This window comes from Hippoglossus hippoglossus, chromosome 14 (genome assembly GCF_009819705.1).
Source record: "Hippoglossus hippoglossus isolate fHipHip1 chromosome 14, fHipHip1.pri, whole genome shotgun sequence".
In the NCBI taxonomy this organism is placed as follows: Eukaryota; Metazoa; Chordata; class Actinopteri; order Pleuronectiformes; family Pleuronectidae; genus Hippoglossus; species Hippoglossus hippoglossus.
This window is the reverse complement of record NC_047164.1, coordinates 9,611,040-9,636,323: the sequence shown is the minus strand read 5'-3', so window position 1 is coordinate 9,636,323 and position 25,284 is coordinate 9,611,040. Positions and strand designations below refer to the sequence as shown.

Genomic DNA, 25,284 nt, shown 5'->3' with positions numbered 1-25,284 from the left:
AATTTAAGGAGTTCTTTCTCAACTGATAACGCACCCTGACATCAAGTTTCAGGGAAATCGACTCAGTGGCTTTTGTTTAATCCTGCTACTATCAAACAAACGCTGATGAAAACATGACCTCCTTGGCAGAGGTAATCAACCAATGATTACGTACCTGTGTATAAGTACGACTCTTTCATTTCAATTACAAAACAAAACTGGTAAACCACCGTTATTATCAATCCTGCAACAACCTCTTCAAAATACGTCTGTAATGTGGATATAGTGTCAAAATCAGACAGTGTGCGCTCCAGAGTCACGTAGTGTGTAATTTCCCATCAGCGTTGTGTTAACCTGCTTAGTCCCTGCAAGCAGAGCAGCTGTTTTCTCCGTACTGTCAGATGCTATCTTACATCTTAAGTGGCCCTAAAAGCACATAAAAAACAAGTCTGTTCGGTTTTCACACCAACACATTGTAGCAGAATACAAACAGGACATAAATAAACAGCTACGCCACATGGACAAGATGTTCAAACACGGGCATTAGCATACAATAAACAAATAAATTAAAGAAATTAAACCCTCCCGCTCCTCGTTTATGTGTGGCTGCGGCAAACAAACGGATTTCACTGGTAAATAAAGTCGCAGCACTCTCGCTGCCTCTCCTGAGATTTAACCTTAACCTTGTGTTGCATAACAGCGGCAAACTTGACAGATAAAACACGGGCTGTTAGCGCCCGCACCCTCCTCCCCTGGTGTTCGACTAGACAGCAGTATCCAAACACAGGGACTCCTCCTCACTACTGACTTTACAAGGACTAATTACCGGCTGGCACCCGGTGCAGACAGATGGTGGAGCGGGAGAGGGAGAGATGGAGACGGAACCCACAGGGAGGGAACGAAAAGATATATATTGTTGCTCGGGTGTATGTGTGTGTGTGTTTGTGTAGCCCGCATAAGCTAATTTGCGTCAATAATTATCTACCATCCTCCCTGAAGCAGACAAAAGAATTGCCTTGCAAAACTTATGTCTGATGCCAGTTTTGTTTCTCCGCTGCGAGTCACAACATTTTCATATCAGTACATTCCCACTTTGTGTTTTTTTGCCTCATTGTCATCAGGCACAAGTGCTTGGAGACAAATAACAGAGGAACAGGTTCACAGCTGTCAACAAGTCATCCGACCTAAATAGCTATTTTATACTACTAATACTTTTTTGTCATTGCCTTCTAAAATAGCCGAGAAGAGAAATATTTTCCTCGGGAGCTGGTGGAGACCAAAACTGAGCTGAAAGCAGAGTGGTCACTGGATTCACATTCATCAGGTGGATAGAAACACTCACAGTTGTGCTGTGTCTACATAGCAAACAAACACATCGTTATGCTAGTTGGCTCATAGACTGTATGCACGATGCCTTTCCACTTCCTCTCACTATCCAGAAATGAAGCCAAAATATCCCAGATACAAACGCTGCCATCTTGTAGAATCTGCGCAGTAGCGATCGGAGGATAAAGCTGTGTTATCAAGGTCCTGCTGATGTTTCACCGATCTCAAATGGGTTTCACCCTGTTTTTATAGCATCGAATAACTAATCAAAACCAAACTTATCTGCATAATTATCACTTGAACAAACATCGGTGTGATAAGAAGTACCTGATATGACAGAAACCATCTTATTAAAAATATTTGAAGCGTACGTTGACATTTTTTTTTGGTCCCACATGGAGGAGACAGGGTTTATGTTCTATACTGCTGCCTGTCACCAGGGGGCGATCCAGACACTTTGGCCTCACTCATGGTTTGGCTAGCAGTCCATTTTAAAAGCAAGAAATCACTGTCGGTAGAAAAAAAAGCAGGTGAACCCGATGCTTGTTTCTTCCAATTTATAAGTTAATTTCCCATCCTTGGAGCTCTACTTCTTCCAAGTTGCCATCATGTTTTACGATGCGTGCTGTGTGCACGGCACGTGTCCACGCATACCCCAGTTTGTAGAGTGAACAATGACACATCCCCAGTCTACTTAGAATCAAGGGCAAGTGGAAGACATAAACTGGCCTTCCAAATATTTTTTATTATTTCTATTATTTATCAATTTAAATTATCCCCTGTAGACCTTTTCTGACTAAAAGGACATTTTGACAAGTCCCATTAGGGAAAGGACAAGTGTAAATACTCAAATTATTTCAGATTTTTATTTAGCTGATTCACTTTCATGGTCGGAGCTTGGATCGCAGAGACACATGAATCCCTCCACCCCTGCCCCCTTGACTCTTTATTCAAGCCCTCTTTTTCAAGCCTCCTCTGCTTCTTCCGACCTGCCTCCCCCTACCCCGCCCCTCAAGTTATTCCTCCTCCCCCCCTGCACCCCCCCATCGCTGTCCCCTTCGCACCTCTCTCGTTAGCTGGGAATAAATCTCCAGAAGTAACCCAGTAATTTAACCAATTAGCATCTCAGATATGCGGGTGGCACCTAAATTGCGACAGTGCAGAATAGTGATGCATGTAGCCCCGGCTGGTGAATTTACAGCCTCTCGTTACATATTCAACCGGCATAAATCAAGCGCTCCCCACTGACACACGGCCTTATGGGTAGGCATAGGCCGAGGTGGAGGGAACAGTCTCAGGGACGCGAGTTAGTTAATCATGTGGAAATAAGAAGCATAACCTAGATTCACACACACACACACACACACACACACACACACACACACACACACACACACACACACACACACACACACACACACACACACACACACACATACACACACACACGCACGCACGCACGCACACGCACACGCACACGCACACACACACACGCACACACACATGCACACACATGCACACACGTACACACGCACGTGCATGCACACACACATACACACACACCAATATGGGGAAATACATAAACAGGTACATGCAGTTGATTAATGCCTGAATACAAACTCACGTGTGCACCTCTAATAAACATGGAAGCTCACTCACACTCTTTCAAATACACACTCCTGAGCACACATGCATGAAACTGTGCAGACACACACACACACACACACACAGAGACACCGACACACTTGCTTGCTTAAACAACATTATATAAACGAACCTAAACAAAATATTGGAATCAAAGTAAAAAACAATGCAACTCCAAATCTAACCACAGATGTTTTGTTTTAGGTCCCACCCCCACCATCCCTCTCTTCCTCTAACTACCCTAAACAAACACACATAGATAAAAAACACTCTCCTGCCTAAATTAGTGTTTCCGTGTGTTGATGGACAAGACAAAGAGCACAAGCAGCCCAACTCCAGCGTGTGTGCGCGTGTGTGTGTGTGTGTGTGTGTGTGTGTGTGTGTGTGTGTGTGTGTGTGTGTGTGTGTGTGTGTGTGTGTGTGTGTGTGTGTGTGTGTGTGTGTGTGTGTGTGTGTGTGTGTGTGTGTGTGTGTGTGTGTGAACGTTCTCAGCGCATGTTTTCGGCAGCAGCGTGGGGCGTCTGGTCGCCAAAGCAGCGGTGGCGACAGCGATTGAGTGATAACTGTAGTAAAAGTGCAGTAAACAGTCTGAGTGATGGCGGCTGTCGGTGGGGCCAATTGAGCATGTGACATCAGCCGTGACACATCAGCGGAGAAGCACAACGGTAATGACAGCATCGTCACGCAGCACACTCAGGCTATCTGTTACTGCTTAACAGCCGACACACACACACGCACACACACACACACACACAAAATGAACATACAGTCATTGATGGGGATAAATCTTCAGCCGCAGTTAGAACCTGCAATTGTTTGAAAATCACTCGTAAGTCATGAGAGAAATTGTTTCTTTGTGTGTGTGTGTGTGTGTGTGTGTGTGTGTGTGTGTGTGTGTGTGTGTGTGTGTGTGTGTGTGTTGGGGGGAGGATGCTGATAACTCAAAGCAGAGGAATCCTAGGTGGGACGGTTTGGTTGTAGTTAGGAAGGTGAAAGGTCATGAGCTCGGTTCCCTGGAGGAAGACAACAAACACTCCTGCTCCCAAAGGGAAGAGATCCTGAGCATCATTAAAGCACACACACATGCACACACACACACACACACACACACACACACACACACACACACACACACTTAGACACACACTAATGCTCACACTCCATACATCACAAATCATTATAACATGTAGTCTTATAATGAGGTGGTCACCTTCTAAACCTGCTAAAAACTAATCCCCTGATGTCTTTCTCTCATGCTCACCTACCATCCTCCCCTGAGACCCACTGACTGTGAGGGACTTATAATTAGACATGGGGACACAGACACAGGAGACACAGGCTCACACAACACATCTAAATGGTCCCACTTCATGCAAAACGTAATGTTGATCCATAGTGGACTGTAGATTCACGGATTAACAACAACATAAAGAAGTATTTAGTAGTAAAGATTTAGGCTACATCCATACAACTAGTGTTTTCAAAGCATATCACTCACATATGGCTCCATATCACTTTTAATCATGTCCATACTAACATGCCTGAAAATGCATATCCCATGACCTCTTAAGTACACTGCGCATGCGTGTGTCCTACGCGTGTGTCCTACGCGTGTGTCCTATGCGTGTCCTACGCGTGTGTCCTACGCATGCAAGCAGTTGTCTGCAACACTATCATCCCTGTTGCAGCCTTGCTAATGTTGGTTGTGTTCTTATTGAAGGGGGTCATGTGATAGGAGCCTGACTAATCAGCAAATGCAACTTTGAGACTGAAAAGACCCAATCAGCCAGCGTTAGCGAGTGTCGACGTCATCGTTTGAAAACATCTCTGTTTCTGCCCGTTCAGACTAAAAAGAAGTCCTGGAGTTTTCAAACTAAAACGGGGCCAGCAGCGTTTTCACAATTCTCCATTCCAGTGACTCTAAAACTCTGAACCAGTGTGGACGCCAGGCCCATCCCCAGCAGAGTTGATGCTTGATGTTTTCAAATGAAAATGCAATAACTTCAAAAACACAAGCATAAAGTTGTAAGATGAAAACTGGCAGCAACATGGGGGTGTTTTCAACCGATAATAAGCATGTCACAGGAATATCAACATCTCTCTCTCTCTCCATATAAGTCTTCCTCAGAATAACAGCTTCTTCACATCATCGGACATAATCTAATTGTTATGTGCATGTTGAAATCACCGAGCGGCTCAAAACGTTGCTTCTGGGCCGGATTTCTTTATCTGTCTTCTTCTCTCTTTCAGCACAAGCAACAAACACACCGAGTTGCCGCCACCTTTTGGCTCTCGGGGCAGCTCCTCATAAAAGCGTGAATTATAAATACTCCAAGAACGGCCGGTTATATTTATGCCGAAGCCTCAGGTCAGAGGGAAGTAATGCAGATTCACAGAAACTGCTTTTCATTTTAAATAAACACCCAGATGATAGCGGCGGGTTTGACACTTGCACTGGCTAACACCTACGCAGCGTGACCCGAGTTCAAGTGTTTCTGCCGCTCTCCCTCTGCTCGGAGAGAAAGATGCGCGAGGGGGAGAGAGCGGAAGGAAGAGGGAGAGAGCAGCATTTAACCTCGGAGGGTCAGACCAAAAAATTCCGTTGAAATTCTCTGTGATCAATAAGTCCGAGAGATGCGCGCACCCACACAGTGCCGTCGCAGAGCACGCATAAACACAAATGCACATTCCTAATGGGCGCACACTCGCTCAAAAACCTTAACACTTCAGCAGTGAACACACACACGCTGCAGAAGAGGTGGCCTCAGCTGTGCTCTCCTCTCCTGCGCGGCTCTAACTGACGGCTAATCGATTAGTGCTTGCTGACCTCTGACCCCGCTAGCTTCCTGTCTGACAGATTACACCTCCGCAGTTCCATAGGACTGCATTTGCCTCTCTCTTTCTCTCTCCCTCTCCCTCTCTCCGTGTTTGTTTGTGTGTGTGGTTTGTCTTTTCACTTTCTCCCTCGACAACAAAACACAAAGAAACGTCTCAAAGAAAGGATGGTCCATTTCGTAACCACCGCACATATGAGCGTGTATGTTGTCATACTGCACATTTTTAATTGCGTGTATGGGGAGGTGGGATGTTTTTGTCAATGCTGGTGCAACACTCTGTTTGTTGTTGTTTGGGCGTGTGCTGTGTGTTGCCTTGGCGACACAGACGGTGCGCAGATCAGGCAGCTCTGTCTGGGAGGGTTGATGCATTTGTGTGTGTGTGACCCAGGTATTACTCATATTGTGGGGACCTTAATCTGTTTACACAGTAACATGATGGGGATTTATGGGGACAAAAAGCAAGTCCCCGTGACATGTATCGTTGAATGTTACGGTGAAGAATAGGGTTAGGGTTGGTAAGGAGAAGTTATGGTTAAGGTTAGATTAAGTCTCCAGGAAATGAATGTAAGTCAATGCAATGTCCTCGGAAATCATGGAGACTGTGTGTGTGTGTGTGTGTGTGTCTGTGTGTGTGTATGTGTGTGTGTTAGGAGGTAGATAACAATGCCCCTCTCGGCAGGACACTGGTGCTCTCTTCCTGGTCTGCTCTGCACAGGAAACACCGCCCCAACACACACACATGTACATGCGCACGAGCGCGCACACACACACACACAGATATTTATACCTGTGTGGGTTACAATGACGGCACCAGCTCACCCTGCACAGCCCTAACAAAAGGAAACAAGACCTCATTGTGGTCCATAGTGTCCCCCACCACACACACACAACAGGAGAGTGTAGTGCTTGCAGACTCAGCCGTCCGTTAGATCAGACAAGGTTAGCATTTTTATTCCGACATGGCTATTAATAATGTAATGATGCATGGCCGGCACATTTACACTCTCCTCTCCTCTCTCCTCCCCTCTCCTCCCCTCTCCAAATTCCTTTTTACAGTTGTACAAACTCTCATACAGTAGGTAAACACACTCCTGCTTGGTCTCCCAAAACACCTCAACCACCAGTTCACTTTGTGGTAAGGGGAAAATTCCCACTCCCATCAGTGTGTCTGTTAATGCGCGTCTGTGTGTGTGTGTGTGTGTGTATGTAGTCTGCAGGGAGTTTCCAGATAAACTAAATTTGTTTGCTTTTTAATGACAGAGCTTAAGATATTCACACACACATAAGCACACACCACCACTAACCACCTATCATGAATGAGCCGCTCTGTGCTTTTCCTCTTAATACCACGTGTGTGTGTGTGTGTGTGTGTGTGTGTGTGTGTGTGTGTGTGTGTGTGTGTGTGTGTGTGTATGTGTGTGTGAGATAGCGAGAGAGAGAGACTAATGACTGTCCAGTAATGGGTGTATAGTAAGAGAGATCTCTGTATGCAGGTACCCAGAGGCCTCCAACCGCAGTCTCATCGTCCACTGGGAGGTTATCCACATACCACACAAATGCACACACAAATGCACACACAGATATACACACACACACACACACACACACACAAACACACACGTCGGCTAGTCTTTTGTTAGACAGCCAATGAAGAAGTGATCCGGTTCAACAGTAGGTTACATAATCACTGTGAGTTGATCAATCAGTCAAGTCAGTCAGTGCGTTAATTATTCAGTCAGCTAATGAGTCGGTTAGCTAAATGGAAATGACTGATATAGATTCAGCACAAAGTCATGTCTCCTGTTCCACGGTGCTGACATGCAGGCTTCATTTTTCCCTCCTAACTGTAATACTTTAAAGGATTTCTCTTAGACCGTGTCAGGTCTACAAATCCCTGGAGTGCTGCACCGTAGCCTGGTTCCAGACCTCGGAATCGCTGCCCACATCTCCTCGTATTGCAGCAGTTCAAACAGGTCTGATGTTGTGCCAATAGAAGTTATACTGGTTGGAAAAATGATGACGTCAGTCAGAGAATTGTGGGCAGTTATTAGATTTCCAGAGCCACCAAATGGTGACAAGCCTGGATGAGACTGATGCAGGTTATACAAGCTGTAGTAAGTCAACTTACACAAGTACAGACTCTTTAATCGACATGACTGTAAATAAACTACTCTGAGCACTGGTCACAGAAGCTTCTGTGTTTACAGTGTGTAGGAATATGGGAGATCTATTCCGGGGATTATTCATAATTATGTTTTCATTAGTGTATAATCACCTGGTTGTGTTTTCATTACCTTAGAGTGAGTCCTTTACATCGGAATTGGAGTGGGGCCATATTCCACGAAGTACGCCATATGTTGCAGCACCATGCTTCTACAGCAGCTGACAACAGTTGCCTGAAGGCCATGATAGGCTCTTTTTAATCTCTTTTCCACTGGGCGAAAAAACCACTAACATCTAGCTTTTGTCTGCAATGGATACAATCGGCATTTACTCCTGGGTCAAATGACTCTTCAGAAGAAACAGGTTTTCACCCGCTCCGATCAGCAGTGATGGAAACATGACACCTGGGTGAAAGCGCTGATTTATTCTTTATTTTGACTTGTCATTGACATTAATGCTGCACCTTCTCTGGCGCGACAGCATGACTTGTATTGAACGTCCAGGTGTTGAAACGTAATTGGCCATGTATGTTTGTGTACTTTTTTACTTTTTTACATCCTATTCCTAAGATGTAAAAAATGTCCTACAACGTTTTTCATACCATGGAAGCTGCAACACTGGCAAGATATCAAGGTGAGAGAGCTTCTCAGTTCAGACCCAGCACAAGCTCCTCTGCTGACATGGGAAAGGAACCAATCGTCTTTTTAAGATATTACACTTTTGAAGAGGAATGGGTGAGTTTGTTGCAATCTGCAACTTCACCAATAGATGTCACTAAACCCTACACAGTGAACCTTTAAGCTGCCACGGAGGTCAGTCCAGAATGTATTTTCAGGAAAATGTAATTTCAGAGAATTTCCGTTTAGTAAGACATTTCTTACAAATAAAAGGTTCATTAAATTGTTTATTATTTAGGGCATTGAAATGAATGTAAAATGAAGCCATGGATTCCACTAGTAAGGTTTTCTTAATAGTCCCTCTAATTCTTAAAATAAAATGTAATTACGAGCACAGTCAAGTGTCCTCCTGAATGTTTTCTACAATGAGCATAAATCCACTGAACTACTCTCACACAGCATAAAAGTAATTGTACTTTCTGGCAACATGCTGCCTCTTAGAGTAAACGAGGCATCGTATCGGCTTCGACAGGAGCAGATGGGGAAATGTATGTGTGTGTGTGTGTGTGTGTGTGTGTGTGTGGCCATCATGTCTGAGTTTGTAGCTTTTAGGGTAACGTGATCCCTGCCTAAGGGTGTGTGTGTGTGTGTGTGTGTGTGTGTGTGTGTGTGTGTGTGTGTGTGTGTGTGTGTGTGTGTGTGTGGGGGGGAGGGGTGTATAGTGGGACACAGGAGCAGGAAGGGAGGATGAGGGAGGTGAAAGAGGAGGAAAGGGGGATGATAGAAAGAGGAAAAGGAGGGGGGTTGACAGCCACATATTACACATCTGTGTGGACCCTCTCCAGTCATAGCCCATGGCTGTTCAGTTATATTCACCAAACCCATTGCTATAACACACAGGAGGACAGGGGAGGATGAAAAATGTATGCTATCCTCAGCCCTCCATCTCCGTTTATGAACATCAATAACAAACACACACAAAAACAGATAGATAGATAAATGTAGATATTAATAAAAGATAGATAAATAAAGCAGAGGGAAAAGAAGGGAACCAGGGAAGATGGAAAGAGAACCACTTCCCTGGTATTGACCACACAAGCTCCAGCCCTGACCCTGAACGAGTCAAGAACAGTTCATTGAGACAGTTAGTCGACAAAAAATAGTGTGTGTGTGTGTGTGTGTGTGTGTGTGTGTGTGTGTGTGTGTGTGTGTGTGTGTGTGTGTGTGTGTGTGTTTGTGTGTGTGTGTTTGTGTGTGTGAGTGTGTGCATGCTCGAATGCCTGCCTGTGTGTATGTCCATTAAATCGGGCAGTTAAACTAAATCAGCGAGTAATGTGAATGCCGAGATTCTAAATGTTAGGACAGGTGCCGGCCGAGATACTAAATGAGAGAAATGAATAAAACATACTCCTCTCACTCTCTCTCTCTCTCTCCCCCCTTTCTCTCCCCCTCTCTCACCCACTCATACACAGAGCGCCAGACACACACACACACACACACACACACACACACACACAAGCACAAACAGTGAGAGAAGTGAAAGCTGACATTAAGTCGATGATATGAATAATTCTCAATGGTCCTGATCTCCAAGCAACAGCTGACCTTTAACACAGGAAGTGATTGTGCAATGTGAGAGGTTGCACATTTAATAACACCCTCAACCCCCCCCCAAAAAAATGACTGAGCTGAAACGGACCAATTTCCACTTTTAATTATCCAAAGAGAAAAGTAAAAATTGGAACAAACACCTCGCAGCCAGTGACCCAAATGTTCGGTAGCTCTGTGTCACAGGTGAGGAAGCAAACAAGGAAGTCAAGGTCTCTTCTCATCCAACAGCACATTGATTCACAGTCCTCACATAGTCTGGACCAACCCAAGAACGGCAGAAACTCTCCGACCTCACCCAAGGCCCAGCAGTCCCATTCAATTCAAACAGGCCTTACAGCTAAATATAGCCTATCACGTTATCTCAGCTAGACAATGGTGGTAGTTGTAGGTTTGTAGCACAATTTGTGACCATTCACCAATTCATGGTCCGTTTGTAGTCATCTTATCAGAAACATCAATAAATGACACTGAAACTTAAAATGTTTCCTTTGTCGTACATCCTCATCAAGCTCTTTGGATAACTTATAGAATATTGAAAACATTTATAATGGTGCCGTGGAAAAGTATTTTAATGTGGTCATGCCGATATATAGAAAATGTGAGTTTGAAAGGATGACGAGCTGAAGAAAAGGAGGGCAGAGAAGGAAATGAGAGACGAGGACGGGTCAAGAAAGAAGGCGGCATAATATCTTACTGTCTATTTTAGATGTGTGTGTGTGTGTGTGTGTGTGTGTGTGTGTGTGTGTGTGTGTTAGACAGTGACAGTTGAGCGAACAGTGACATACCAGGTTGGCAGAGATATTTTGGTAACTAGGACAAAAGAGAGCAAGAGAGAGAGCGCGAGAGAGAGAGAGAGAGAGAGAGAGAGAGAGAGAGAGAGAGAGATAGAGAGAGAGAGAGAGAGAGAGAGAGAGAGAGAGATAGTGAAGAAGACAAAGGCAGAAAAGATGAAGAGATCGTTTAGAAGATCCCCCCTCGCTCCCTCTGTTGCCTTTCTTCACCTCCGCCTCCTCCCCCTCTCCCTCCTCATCCATCTGATTGACAGAGCCCCCCCTCCTCCCCCACCCTGCGCTCTTTGATTGACAGGACTCCCCAGACTGAGGCTCTTATCCCCCGAAACAAATGCTGCTCTGCTCCTCCTCACCTCCTCTCTCTCTCCTCCGTCTGCCAAGACGAGCCTCCACTCTCCTCCTCTTACTCCTCTTTTACTACCCTTTTATTCTTCCTTATCCTTATCACCTCCTCTTCCATTCCTTTCTCCATCCTTTTCTCCTTCCTCTCTTTCCCAACATCTCTTCCTCGAGCTGTGACCCCTCTTAACCCTATACATTACACTCACTCACACACACTCACACACGCACACACACACACACACACACACACACACACACACACACACACACACACACACACACACACACACACACACACACACACACACACACACACACACACACACACACACATACACACACACAAGCGCGCACACACAGGGAACCCCTTAAACCCCTCAGGCTTATGTGGGCCCCTTCAGACTTTGGGACGACACACACTGGTACCCATAACCCCCCCAACACTCACACACAATATCACACACTTTCAAAATCGCCTTCCTCAAGTCCTGACACTGATCTAAGCCCTGAGCACACACTGCCTGAGACTATAACCCCCCTGAAACCACACACACACTCACACACACACACACGCACACACAGCCTGAGCCTATTAAGCCAATCGCAGAAGTCTAAACAGGCAGCGAGCTGAGCAGTGAGGTAGGTAACCCCTCAGGGCCACAGAGAGAGTAAAACGAAGTCAAAGGAAGAAAAGGAGAAAGAGACAGGAAGGGAGGGAGGGAGCGAAAGAAGCGGAGAGAGGTGGGTGAAAGAGAGGGTGAGCCAGAGAGACGCAGAAAGAGAGCGATGAGGATGGGGAAGTTGAGGTGTTAGAAGGATGAAGAAACAGAAAAAAGGCGAGATGATGAGGATGTTGAGTGACTGAGAAAAGACAGTAAGAGACACAAGGAGGAGGAACTGAATGGCTCTCACACACACACATACACATACAGAGGAGCAGAGTGGATGTGGCTCTTTAGGAGTCAAGCAGGCGTATGATGGGATATCGTTGCATGTCGTTAACCCTATATTAACCCTGAGAGGCAGCGGGACACTCACTGCGCTACAACATGGATTAACTGGGCCACACACACACAGACACACACACACACACACACACAAGCACGATGGGTTGCTGTCAGTCACACACACACACACACACACACAAGGACTGATATCCTCACGGATACTATGCAATGACCTGTCAATCACATGCAAACACTCTTTTATTTCATTTATTTCATTTGTGGGAACAAACTGGTGTTTGTTCCCACAAATGAAATGACATTCGTCTATTTATGTCATTTTCTTCACTTTGTGCGTCTCCTGTTATAGACGACATGATGATGCACGGGTAGGCATACTTTTAAAAATCTGAAATGTTGATTTTTTTTTCAAGTTAAGTTCTATACGGATTGTCCCGGGGCTCTCCCTTCAGAGTCACTACACTTCTTTTCACCTTGAGCATCTAAGACAAACTTTTAAAGCTCATTTATGCTCAACTTTAGATATGTAACCAACTGAGCCCTCTGTCCGTAATTTGCGTTCCTTTCGTCCTTATTTGTCCACCTCTTCTGAAAGCTTACAGATACCAACCATGGCAGAACTAACTGAAGCGAGTTGGTTGATTGGGACATCACCGTTTACTCGTTCTTTAGAGGTACGTTAATCCAACTTCCTCCTCTGGCGACATGCTCGTTGCTGTCAGAAACGCTCGACTCTGCACTGCCCTCTAGTGAATGTATCGCTTAACAACCATGCCAACGTAAAGGACGTACTCGTATCTATATGCCACAAGTCATCCAACATAAACAATATATAGCTTTATCTTGTGTTGTGTAGCAGCCGGGGGCAAAGGAAGAATGGCTTCCACTTAGTATCCGCAAATCCTGGATGCAACTGTCCTGTTCTCCAGTGAAAATGAAAAGAGGCTGGCTTCTGCAACAGGGCGACGATCCAGAGCAGAACTCAAAATCCACCACAATGGAAACACAAGCCAGAGCTTTTCTGGAACAGCCCTCACACAGTCCCCCTGACTGGAACATCCCTGAGAGTCTGCGGGTAGATCTCCGAGCTGAAAGTGATCTGCAGGAAGTCCGGACTAGAAAGACTCGTAGCTGGCAACAGCAAGAGTTCGCAAACTGCAATTTCCCTTTTACAAGTTCACGAAATTAAAAGTAACAGTACACGTTAAAGGATTATTTTTGATGTCCGGTTGCTGCAGGGGTTGTGTTTGCTTCTTTTCACCTCAAAAATCAACAAAATATATAATTTGCGCAGGAGTGCCCAAAAATTGCGTATACGAGTGAATCTTAACCATCTTAATATGTTCCTGTTTACAAGCGCTGACACACTTACAGCTCTTGTTTTGACTTTGTCTCTCTCTCTCTCCACATGTTTGGGTTGGACAGCAGAGATCCAGATGTTAAACTGAGAGGCTGTGAACCACTGCGGAGTGGGGGAAATGGAGGGGGGGGGGGGGGGGGGGGGGGGGTTACAGGAAGTATCCCACGGTATCCACGGTAACCTTGACATTCCATCCTGACCAAGTTCCCTGACATCTCCCACAATTCACTCCGCTCCTCTCTTGTAGCGATGAAACACACTAACACACAGACATGCTCGCGCACACGCACACACTGACTGACCTTATGCGTTTCAGCAACGGGGAAATGCTGCAACTCTCTTACTTTGTCTTTTAACTTCCTGTCCACACTGGAAGTGGGCATGTGTCTCGTTGTACAGATCGATAACAGATCTGCTCATGACTGTGTGTGACCAAATATCTGATCAACAACGTGAATAGGAGGAAAATGACAGTCTCGCTAACATCAGCCTCGACCCACATGGATGCAATATTACGATTAGTTGTCCTGCACAGCTCTGAGATCAGCAACAAAACTGGGTGAGCTGCATACAACTACCACACATATTAAGCTTATCTATCTATTGTCTAATATATCATTTGTTCTTCTATTTATGGCCCAACCCGATTCACAGCCAACCAACCATACACTCACACACACACACACACACTCACAAGATAAAGATATAGACAGTCACACACCTTCCAGGCAAATATATAATGGCATGTAAGCTGAGATGTCTGAGATAGCTAACAACAACAGAAAAATGTGGCGGTGGTGTAAAGATACTATAATGTCTCACACTTGAAGCCTCTTGGACACGCACGCACACACACACACACACACACACGAAAACTGATATTTATGCTCTTTTAAATGGTGCCATCAAAGCTCACTTTGAGACACACATGTTTATCCACTTCATACAATTTCTTCAAAAATAAGTGGGGGAGGTGAGATAGAGGAGGAGAGGAGGAGAGAGGAGGAGAGAGGAGAGGAGAGGAGAGGAGAGGATAGTTCAAAATGTTCTTATCATTATCCATGACATAGATAAAATGTGTTTCAGATAAGAAAATATGTTTGAGTTACAAATGAGGTCGAAATGTTAAAATATATTTCAACACATGCACAATGACACATAGAACTCCTCTGATATTTGATTTGATTTGAATGGATAAATACAAACATCAATTTATGTATGTTTGACCTTAGAGGAAAGTAATACAGTGTTCTGCTTCCAAAAAAACACTTTGCTTTGGTTTTTTGGCAGTTTAACAACAAAACATAACTTTCACACCGTCAACAGTCTCAGCTGTCAAAGCTGCAGTAGATCTCTGCTTCGGGGTCACAACCTTGCTCCTCCAAACTGCAGAGAATTGGGGACTGAGAAAAAAGACCTGAAACTTAAGCTGCTTTCAGACATGCACTGAACTCTGCAGTTCTGTGGACTTTCTCTGACTGGCCTCCTAGTATAGAAATCGATGTGCGAACACAGCAGGGGATCCCCCGCTGGATTCACCTCGAGCGAGCGGGGGGGGGGGGGGGGGGGGGGGGTTGATGCAATTCTTATAAGCATTGTGCATGTGTTAAAGACAAACTCTGCGTAAACCCTGTAGCAGATTCTCCGGATTTTTACCCCGAGGTCATGTCTGAAAACGGCTTATGATGACAATGCAATTTGAGATTGTTAATGGCATTTGTAAAAGGTCAGAAAACTATTCTGACACTAACCTGTGATCATTGAATTGATATGACTGTTTCAAACAGAAAATCATGAGCTGATAAGGTATATGGTGTTTAGTTAGTGCTGGAGGGTGACAGGAATGTGTCTTTATCAAAAAAATGGCCTGAATATTGTCATAAAAATCATAATTTCATACCCCACACTTGCACAAAAACTTGTACATAAATTCAGTATTTTGTATTTAAATCAGGTTTGACCTTCTGTCATTTGTTGGAGGATGAGAATCACTCATAGTTTCACCTCTCCCCTCGTGAATTACTCACTATCAGAAACACACACGTGCGCACAGAAGAACCCGCTCACAGAGGGTTAAAACAACTGCCGAGAACAAATCAGATTAAAATGAGGTTGGATCTCATTTCAGTTTCTCTCTGTCACTTTTTTTTTTCTTTGTTCGTGACCCATTTTTCTGTGCTGCTGCTGCAGGAGAGAGGCAGAAAAAATAAGAGAGGAGGGGGAGTGAGGGAGGGATAACTTCAGTCCTTCATCTCACAAGACAGACAGGCAGGAAGAAAGAAAGAGACAGACAGACAGACAGGAGTGGCAGTGAAAACGGCAGACAACTCCTGCTCGTAAACACCTTTGTATTTTGCCTTACGTGGTAGAAACGCACACTTATCTGAGCGCTGTTTGTTCTGGAGGTGTCCAAAAGTGCACGTGTCTGTGCACAAGCCTGACAGACACGAGGTAGTGAGGGAGAAGCTCATGTGTAGTCTTGTCCCCTTTGCACAGGTCAGTGTTGACATTACTGCACTGCACATGTGCAGGTAAATAAAACGTGTGCGTGTGCGTGTGCGTGTGTGTGTGTGTGTGTGTGTGTGTGTGTGTGTGTGTGTGTGCGTGTGCGTGGACCTTTAATTCCCACTTAGTCTAAATGTTTCACTCTGTCTTCCTTCAGACACCGTTGATTTTATCTGAAGAGCATCTCATTTCAGGAGTGACAGCCGCCATTCAAACACAGCCCCCCTCCAGTGTGTGCGAGTGTGTGTGTGTGTGTGTGTGCGTGTGTGCACGCGTGTGTGTGTGTGTGTGTGTGTGTGCGTGTGTGCGTGTGTGTGAGAGAGAGAGTGAGTGTGTGTGAGAGTGAGTGTGTGTGCGTGTAGAAGAGAGAGAGCGAGAGAGAGACAGACGGTACCTGTCGATGATAACGGGGTCTGAGGGTGTCTCATTACGGTTTCCACAGCTCTTCTTGTCACAGCACCGACTGAAAGAAGAAAAGAGAAAAAGACGTCAGGGCAGAGGAAGACAAGAGTGAAACCCTGGGAACATACAGTACATTATATCCAGGTATATTCTGCATAAAGGGGAGCGTTACATTATGTGATTCGTTTGTGGTCTAAATTTTATATCACCAAATTCACAGAAATTGGTCAAATCTGTCTTAAAAAAAGGGCACAAGGGAGTTTTACTGAATGTCCATCATGCTGAGTAACTCTGGATTAGACTTCAAAAGAGAAAGATCTGATAAAACTACACTACATGTTCAGGGACTAGACAGACAGTGAACCTTGTCATTTGGTGATGTGCTCCGAAACCCTGCTTCACCTCAGATTCAGAGGTTTTTATACAGAGGCTCTGAGCCTAAGTTCCACCAATGAACGTGATAAAAGATGTCTGGTCGTGTCATTACCATAATTACATTTGGTTATTTTATCATCTGATATCCAGCTGAGGGTAAAACAATCAATATTCAATCAATTCAATCAATAATTATCTCTTAATTTGAATTAGCAATATGTTGTTGTAATGCTTATGCATTGTGTGAGCACAGTGAGGAGGTATAACACAAGTGATCTTAGATGTGTAAACAAATTTTAAAGTGTTAAATCAGTCTTTGAACTTAACTAATAAAAAAAATAGAAAAAACAATGTGATATCTATTGTTATAGTTACCAATATAAGTTATTGGTAAATTATAATCTTGATGTAATTTTTGGCCATATCGTCCAGTCCTAGCAGAGAAACTATTATATACAGACTATTCAGGCAGTAATTCATCCAGAGTAGCACCCTCTTTCTATAGAACACTGCAGATTACAGACATTTGTGAAAAATCTATTGCATTTCAGATTAAGATTCATGCTTTGACTGTTTGTTCAGAAGAAATGTTAAAAATACTATAACAGAAGTCACCTTGATGTCTATCTATGCTCCAAGACAACTCTTTTAGATCTGGAGGAACAACCTTTAGTCGTTTTACGCCAGTAAAGATTCACTTACTGCTTATTTCAATGTGAACTTTAATTTTGAGAGCAGAGTTGTTGTGGATGTGTTTTCAAATACGACATGACAACTTTCACTGCATCCTAATTATACTGATGAGCAGGTGAGGTGGAGGCGACTAAAGAGGTCTGAGGTTCAGACGAGGAACGGGGGGGAGAGATAAACACACACACACAGAAAAAACCTGGCGTGCGCAAAATTCACACATGTGTCTGTCTTCCTTGCATGCATCAATTATGAATGAAGGTGTAAGCATGAGGGGGGAGGAGAAAGCCAGAGGGGGGGCGGGAAGCGGTTGTAAAGAGTGAAAGGGTGAGCGTGGGAGGGAAAGCTAAAACAAGAGGGTGAGAGGGAGAGGAAGAGTGGGATGGGGTTTGGGTGGGAAGGAGAGGAAGGGGAGACGTCTCAGGTTTCCCACCCGTCACAGATGGCAGAGGTAAAAAGAAAGAGACTGATACGTTACACCTCACACATTGTCTCCGCTGTTTGCTGCTCTCTCTCTCTCTCCCCCTGATCTCCCTGTCATTTCCTTTCTGCTGCTCTATGATCTGGGTCACCACACGGCCCCATCGGAGGAGAGCGAGAGAACCAGAGCGAGGGTAGAGGGGAGGAAAGATAAAGGAATGGGAAAATATAGTGAGGAGCAAAGGGGGGAGGAAAGAGGACAGCCGAGACTGGTGAGAGGCGGGAGACGGGAGGCAGGGAAAGATGGGTGAGGGTGGGGAGGGGAGGGGAGGAGGGAGAGGAGAAGGAGTGGAGGATGTTATAAATGGAGGGGTAGTGGGAAGGAAAACGAGGGGCGGGATGGGGGTAATGTAGCACTTATTTCTCTGGATCCTGGTGATCTAATCATCTTCTCTCCCCCTGCATCCCCCTCCTCCTCCTCCTCCTCCTCCTCCTCCTCCTCCTCACACACACACACGCACACACATGCACACGCACACGCACACGCACACGCACTCGCACATTCGAACAGAGACGTGTCTCCCTGGCTTCAGGGGACATTGACTCACATTAATTTCCTGGAGACTAACCTTAACCATATCCACTATTTTCCTAACCCTAAACCTAACCTTAACTTAAACTTAACCTTAAAACATATCATCACCTTAAAATATCAAGATTTATGTCATGGGGACCTGCTTTTTGTCCCCATAAGGAAAAATATTACAATAAAGCCTCTATCTTCGAGTATAATTCCCTTTGAAAAAACTAATAATTTCGGTATTTGTTAACCAACAATTCTCTACATACAGACATATTTCTATAAAATACATGATACGGTGCAGTCGCCTCTGAGTAAAACGTGTCAATATCTTGTGCCAGGGCTCCAACCAGGTTTTCGTCGCAGGTCTGTGTGGTGGCAGATTGGCTGGGAGCATATGGCTAATAGTCCCACCATGACAATGAACCACACTGATTAATGGACGCCCTGAGCTCATTGTGTGTGCGCGCTACGTTGTGTGTTGCGGTGAGGCCCCCGCTGCACAATCAGCATGTGAGAACACGAGGCAACAGCCGTAACTTTGACCTCAGCGGCTGCTGCAGACAAGCAGGAGTTACTCTTTCCCTCAGGAAATGTTTGAATAATCCTGCAGGACAGGAGCAGGGTGGAGGCCTCACTAGTTCATGTGTCCTGTACAAAACGATTAATGCATCTCTGAAACTCATTCCCCGAATGATGAACAACAATGATTTACAGTAAAATCTGTTGCCAAACACAATTTATGTATGAATTCTAAGCAAATCACATCAGAATTTCAATACGTTTTCCATAAACCTTTGCAGCTGAACCGCCTGAGGAATAAGCAGCGAGCTATAGAATAAAATATTAGTGTGCCTGATTTCATGGTTAAATTCCCTGCTTGTGCATACAGATGAGCCCCAATTTATATTGTTACACTTAAAGTTGTTCAGTGACAAGGTCAGGGAATAAGAACAACTTAATTCATGTGCTAAATTTGAATTTTTATAACTGGTGTGCACGAGCGAGTGTGCATATGCATACCTCTTTGTGAGTATACAGTGAGTGTGTGTGTGTGTGTGTGTGTGCGCAGCCATGTGTGTGGGTCCCTGCCTATATTTTATAGTCGGACCGTGGAGGAAGGCCCATTTGTTAGCCATGAAACAACAGGAGGGTTCAGATTGACTAATGAGTTTCTCTGTGTCCTAATTAACCAGGCGTCTCACACACACACACACACACACACACACACACACACACACACACACACACACACACACACACACACACACACACACACACACACACACACACACACACACACACACACACACACACACACACACACACACACACACACACACAACCAGGCGAAACACACACACCCTTCTTCTATTGTATAGGATAGGTTGGTAAAATGCCTCTATAAATAGAGCTCTTTCCTCCCAACCTACTTCTGAAGAAATTCATCTCTAGATTATAATTAAAGCAACGACTCTGATAGCTAAAACTGATCTTCCTCACCAGATCTGGTGTCATGTGTATGCGCATGTATGCATCTGTGTGTGTGTGTGTGTGTGTGTGTGTGTGTGTGTGTGTGTGTGTGTGTGTGTGTGTGTGTGTGTGTCTGTGTGTGGGGGGGGGGGGGGTTAATGAGGGTGACAAAATAAAAAATGGAATGAGTACAGAGAGGTGACTGGTGAGAACTTTCTTCAATATGAACAAAGTATGTTGCAGAAGAGGAGAGAAGGGAAGAGGAGAGAAGAGGAGAGAAGAGGAGAGGAGAGAAGGGGAGAGAAAGAGGAGAGGAAGAGGAGAGGGAGAGGAGAGGAAGAGGAGGATCAGTGATGAAAGATGTGATGCAGTCATCCTCACCTGCACATGATCTCATGTGTCAGCAGCACTCTGCACATCTCTGGGTTTTTGTCTTGGCCTTCATAAATAATCGCCTGAAAAGAGAGAGACACGGAGAAGAAAAGAAAATACAAAATTATTTAACAGTCAATCTTCACATGTGACTTTCAAACTCCCTGAAGAGCATTATAAAAAAAAATGTTAAGATTTGATAATTAGTGTAAGGTGAAATTCAGTTCTGTTAAAAAATAACAAATGCTAATTACTGTAACAGCTGGGCACGGTAGTTTTCTGCAAACATAGACTAGAACAGGAGTAAATAATTCAGAACTTTTTCAAACTTGTGATTTATACTCATTCAGTGCTCAGACATTTTCATGGTAATGAAGGAACATGGAGCCGTGTGCACCAGTGATGTGTTTGTAAAGTCTGTGACACATGGGAATGAGACAAATCCGGTGCTTACAAACACCTGTTTTTATAGGAACAAGGTATTGTTGTTGTGGGCCTTTTCATAGAAGGTGTTCATAATGCATAAAACAAAGAATATCAGAATGCAACAGCAAAACATCCAGACGTTAATTATAACTAATAAATTGGGAAATGACAGAAGCAAGAACCCACTGAATTTTGAGGATCCAGGAATTTTTGGACGAGATAGGACAGTATGTGATCTCCGAGGGCCCCTCTAGCCCAACTTAATATGATATTCATCATATTTCAACACAAGAAGACGGAGCCACATTGCCAGTCAGACACATCATTGAAATCCATCCATCCATCATATACTGCTTATCCTTTAAGGGTCGTGTTGGAGCTGGAGCCAATCCCAGCTGACATTGGGCGAGAGGCGAGGTACACCCTGGCCAGTCGCCATACAGAGACAAACAAACATTCATTCTCACAGTTTAGAAACTCCTACCTATTTACAATCTGCATGTCTTTGGATTGTGGGATGAAGTCCCGGAGAAAACCCACACAGACACGAGGAGAACATGCAAACTCCACACAGAGGGGCCCTGGCGTGCTACTGCAATGCATCAGTGCATCGGTTGCACAGACACTTGTTTTCACTGTCTGTCAAACTGGTCAGAGGAGGTTATACTATTCAGCACTAAGAGGATATGACCAAGTCTGTTTTACACTCTGGCTTTATTTAACTCGAGCAGGTTATAGCAGCAACACTGGTTGTGTTGTTGGGGTAACACCTCTACTGCACTTACACACACTCACACTTCACTTACACACACACACACTCACACCCACCGTCTCTGCATGGGCCGTCTGTCACCCATCCACCCACACACGTCACTCATGCTCACGAACATTTAGAAAATACACAAAATAACAACCGTGTGTCATCCGCTCACAGGCTGAACCTCTGAAGTCAAATGCTCCAAAGAATAAAGTTGTGTATCGACAGAGCCGTGGTCACAGTTTCAGCTGAGGCTCGACCTTATGCCATATTTCTGGATCGAGGAAAGGAAGCTCAGAATAAAGCGAGAGCACAGATCACGCTTCACTAAGCTATCAGTCAATCAATTCACACACACTGTCAGTCTTTGGTTGAATTCCTCTGTGTTTGAACTGAGTGACAGGTTCACTTTTCTCACTGAGCGGTGAGGAAGTTTCACTGTCTGTCACCGAAACACACACTGATGCTCTAAAACTGAAAACACACACACACGCAATATTCGAATGTAACATTAATGCAAAGTCACACATCATATACGCGCGCAGTCTAACTGACCGGTAAAGGTCACGAAGAGTCTAACAAACTTTCAAACTCAACTCAAAACTTTGGGAATGATGATTTAATTTCCCTGGTGATTTCCTCTTTTTCTACATTTGCTGAATGTCAAGTTGAAGGTGTCATATTTCTGCTGCCATTCATGCGATGATGAAAGTCAAGACACTCAGAACGTAGCTTTGCATTGCACTGTTTTGTGCAAAGATGTTGAAGGGTAATTCTGCCACTTGGAAAAACTGTGTTCCAAGAATCGACAGGGAATGAGGTACAGCCGTCACAACGGAGAGTCCTTTAAACTAAAATGACTCGCAGTGGAGCGCATACGTCCATCAGGGCCTAACAGTCCCCTTATGAAACCACATTTAAATTCATAGATGTCAGTCCCCTAAACAAGACTGTTTTCTTATAATCAATATCCATTAATTATTCTCTGTGAAATCAAATTGTGGACATTTTTTTTATAAATACTAACACATTCAATGAAAATATTCAAAAATGACTTATCTCACAAGGTTAAAGAAAGTGAAAATAAAATCCTACATCTGCCTCCAGATCAGGAGCCAAACCACAATGTACTGGTTTCTTCCCTAACCCATCCCACATCCTTCCACCAAGTCTTGTGGTAATCTGTTCAGAAGTTTTGCTTAATCCCGCAATTAACTAACAAACAAACAAACCTAGATGAAAACTTAACCTCCTTCCTTGGTGGAGGTAAAGAAAGTTATCTGTGTATGAGCCTGGACTGTGGCCCCAGGGGGAGCATGTCCCACACGGGGGCCCCAACATGAGCCTTTACCCCAACATTGTAGAAGCTATAGTTCCACATAAACAAGCTGGGAGCTCTGTGGCATTAATGGAAAACAGCAACAGTGGGTGTACGCCCCATTAGAATATTGTTGTAGCCTAAAGCATCTCCTACTGATAGCTACTTGTGATGTAGGGACTGGTCATGTGATGTCGCAGGACCAACCCTGATAGGCCGCAGCAAAAAATCCATCAGGTTTTAACTGGTTGTGTCATTCTCTTTAACGGCCCCTCTCTGTGACCCGATTGTTCAGGGTGCACATGAGTGTGGCTGCGTGCGTTAGTACATGCGTGTACCAGAACTGGGCTCATTGGCCAATCACAACCCTGGACCAACCAGCTCCGAGCACCCGGGGCCCTTGTCGGTTATAATTTTCCAAGAATGTGAATAAATTCCAGTTGAAAACCATCTGCTGAAAATGTATCGATACATGAACCTGGTGCCTGAGGGAGCGGATGGGGGTCCAGGACGATGTGGACACGAGTATGTGTAATATGAAACAAACTTCATTTGAGGTATGTCGACAAAGATAAAGATCATTTCCAGCAGAGACCACTTTGACCACAAACTCCCCACATGGAGATGACACAATGGAGGCTGGATTGCAAGTCGAGCCCAGTGTGAAGCGATTTCATGTATTGAGAAATCAAAACAAACAGGTATCCACGCTGAAAACACGAGAATGACCTCGGCCACGGCAGAGCTCCACTGAGTTTGATCCAACGGCCACACATCTGAAACCGTTTCTCTCGTCCCTTGCCCTCGTCTCCTGTGTAAAGTTTTCCCCCGCTCGTGGTTCAGTGAAAGCAAATGTGAGAGTGTGGGAACAGTAGGAAGAGATAGAACAGAGAGAATTTGAAGAGGAAATGTACTTTATGAGCCACACTTCTGTCTATGATTAGACCTGCTCATTGTGCCATGGGAAAAGAGTGGGCCAGGCTACTTCCTCTGAACTTGCTTCCTACCCTGGACAAACATGTATCAATGTCATATCCACCTCTCTTTTCCTCACTTGTTTTTAAAAATGTTGTTCTCTCTCTCTCTCTCTCTGACACACGCGCACACACACTAAAACATTCACACCTTGAAGCAGGAGAATGCATTTATCTTTACGAGCAAAAATAGACCTGACGCAACTGGGCTTTCTTCCAAAATCACAGAAAAGGTCAATTAATCTTTATATTACTTGTTTTCTTAAGTTTTCCTAAATCCATCACCTCTGCTATTAACTCTGCAACAGATACAGAGTGGAATCTTAAGTAGGATAAGAGGACAGACGTCTGTGAGCAGCGAGAGTTGCTCAATCAGAAGAGTGGAAAGTGACATTTTGTCTAAAGCCACAGATTAGTTGTGAATGAGTGCAGCAGATACTTTCTTAAAAGTGCTGGAAATAAGAGAAAACCACTTATTTATGCAAAATCTCTGTGAATCCGATCAAATACAAATTGGTTCTAAGGGCTCATGTAGGAACATCCATTATACAACTCGTGCTTTAGGGATCACAGTGCATCGGGCTGGAGACAAACTACAGCTGACAATGGCCGAGAGGCGGGAGAAACAACCCTGGTCACGTCGTTATCCAATCACAGGTACAACTGCTCCTGTCAGACATGAACTGAAGACCGGACATTTAGCTGAAATTAACCAAGAGGGGCTGTGTGTGAGGACACAAATGTCCGAGACAGTTGCTCCGGAAATTTGTGTCCAGAACTTTTCATGCAAGCCACCAAGTAAAAAGTCTGGGAAATGAGTGGGCACATTTCTATGACGGAGGCAATACGTGATACATTTACAAGAGGCTGACGAAGATGTCAAGTTAGAAGGACAATGAGATTCGATTCAAGCTTTCGGAGATAAAGGCCGGTGACGATGTGCTGAAAACAGAAAACACGTGATTTCCGCAGCAGAATTTTTGCCTCATGTCCCGCCTCCTCTACCCAGGCGCCATGCCTCGCCTGAACGCTCTGGTTATTTTCCTTTTCTTTTAAACATGTCTGACCCAAACAATCCCCTGCTGCGTTCCTCATATGTGAAAGGCAAACTCCTGACAATGTCCAGACGCAACTTTCCAGGCATTTCCCAGAGTTTATGTCTGAAAACTGTTATAAAGAGATAAATAACCTACAGTCTATTTAGAGTCCAATCAACCTAACTAACCCCAGTGTGCATGTCTTTGGGAGGCAGCCAGAGTTACCAGAGAAAACCCACCCAGATGAGGAGAGAACATGCAAACTCACAGAAAGGCCTCAACACCAAACCAAGAACCTTCCTCCTGTGAGGCTGCAGTGC

The 25,284-nt window shown here is 44.5% G+C and overlaps 1 protein-coding gene across 5 annotated transcripts in view; it reads right to left on the bottom strand.

Annotated features, from left to right (window-relative positions):
- Positions 1-25,284, bottom strand: part of LOC117774860 (transcription factor COE1-A-like) — an 85,784-nt gene that overhangs the window by 53,372 nt on the left and 7,128 nt on the right. For all 5 annotated transcript variants that reach the window (XM_034607521.1, XM_034607520.1, XM_034607524.1 and 2 more), the window contains exons 5-6: positions 20,462-20,535; positions 16,535-16,603 (exon numbers count right to left, since the gene is read on the bottom strand). In XM_034607521.1, coding sequence (XP_034463412.1) covers positions 16,535-16,603; positions 20,462-20,535 — 143 coding nt within the window. The remainder of the gene's footprint in view (positions 1-16,534; positions 16,604-20,461; positions 20,536-25,284) is intronic.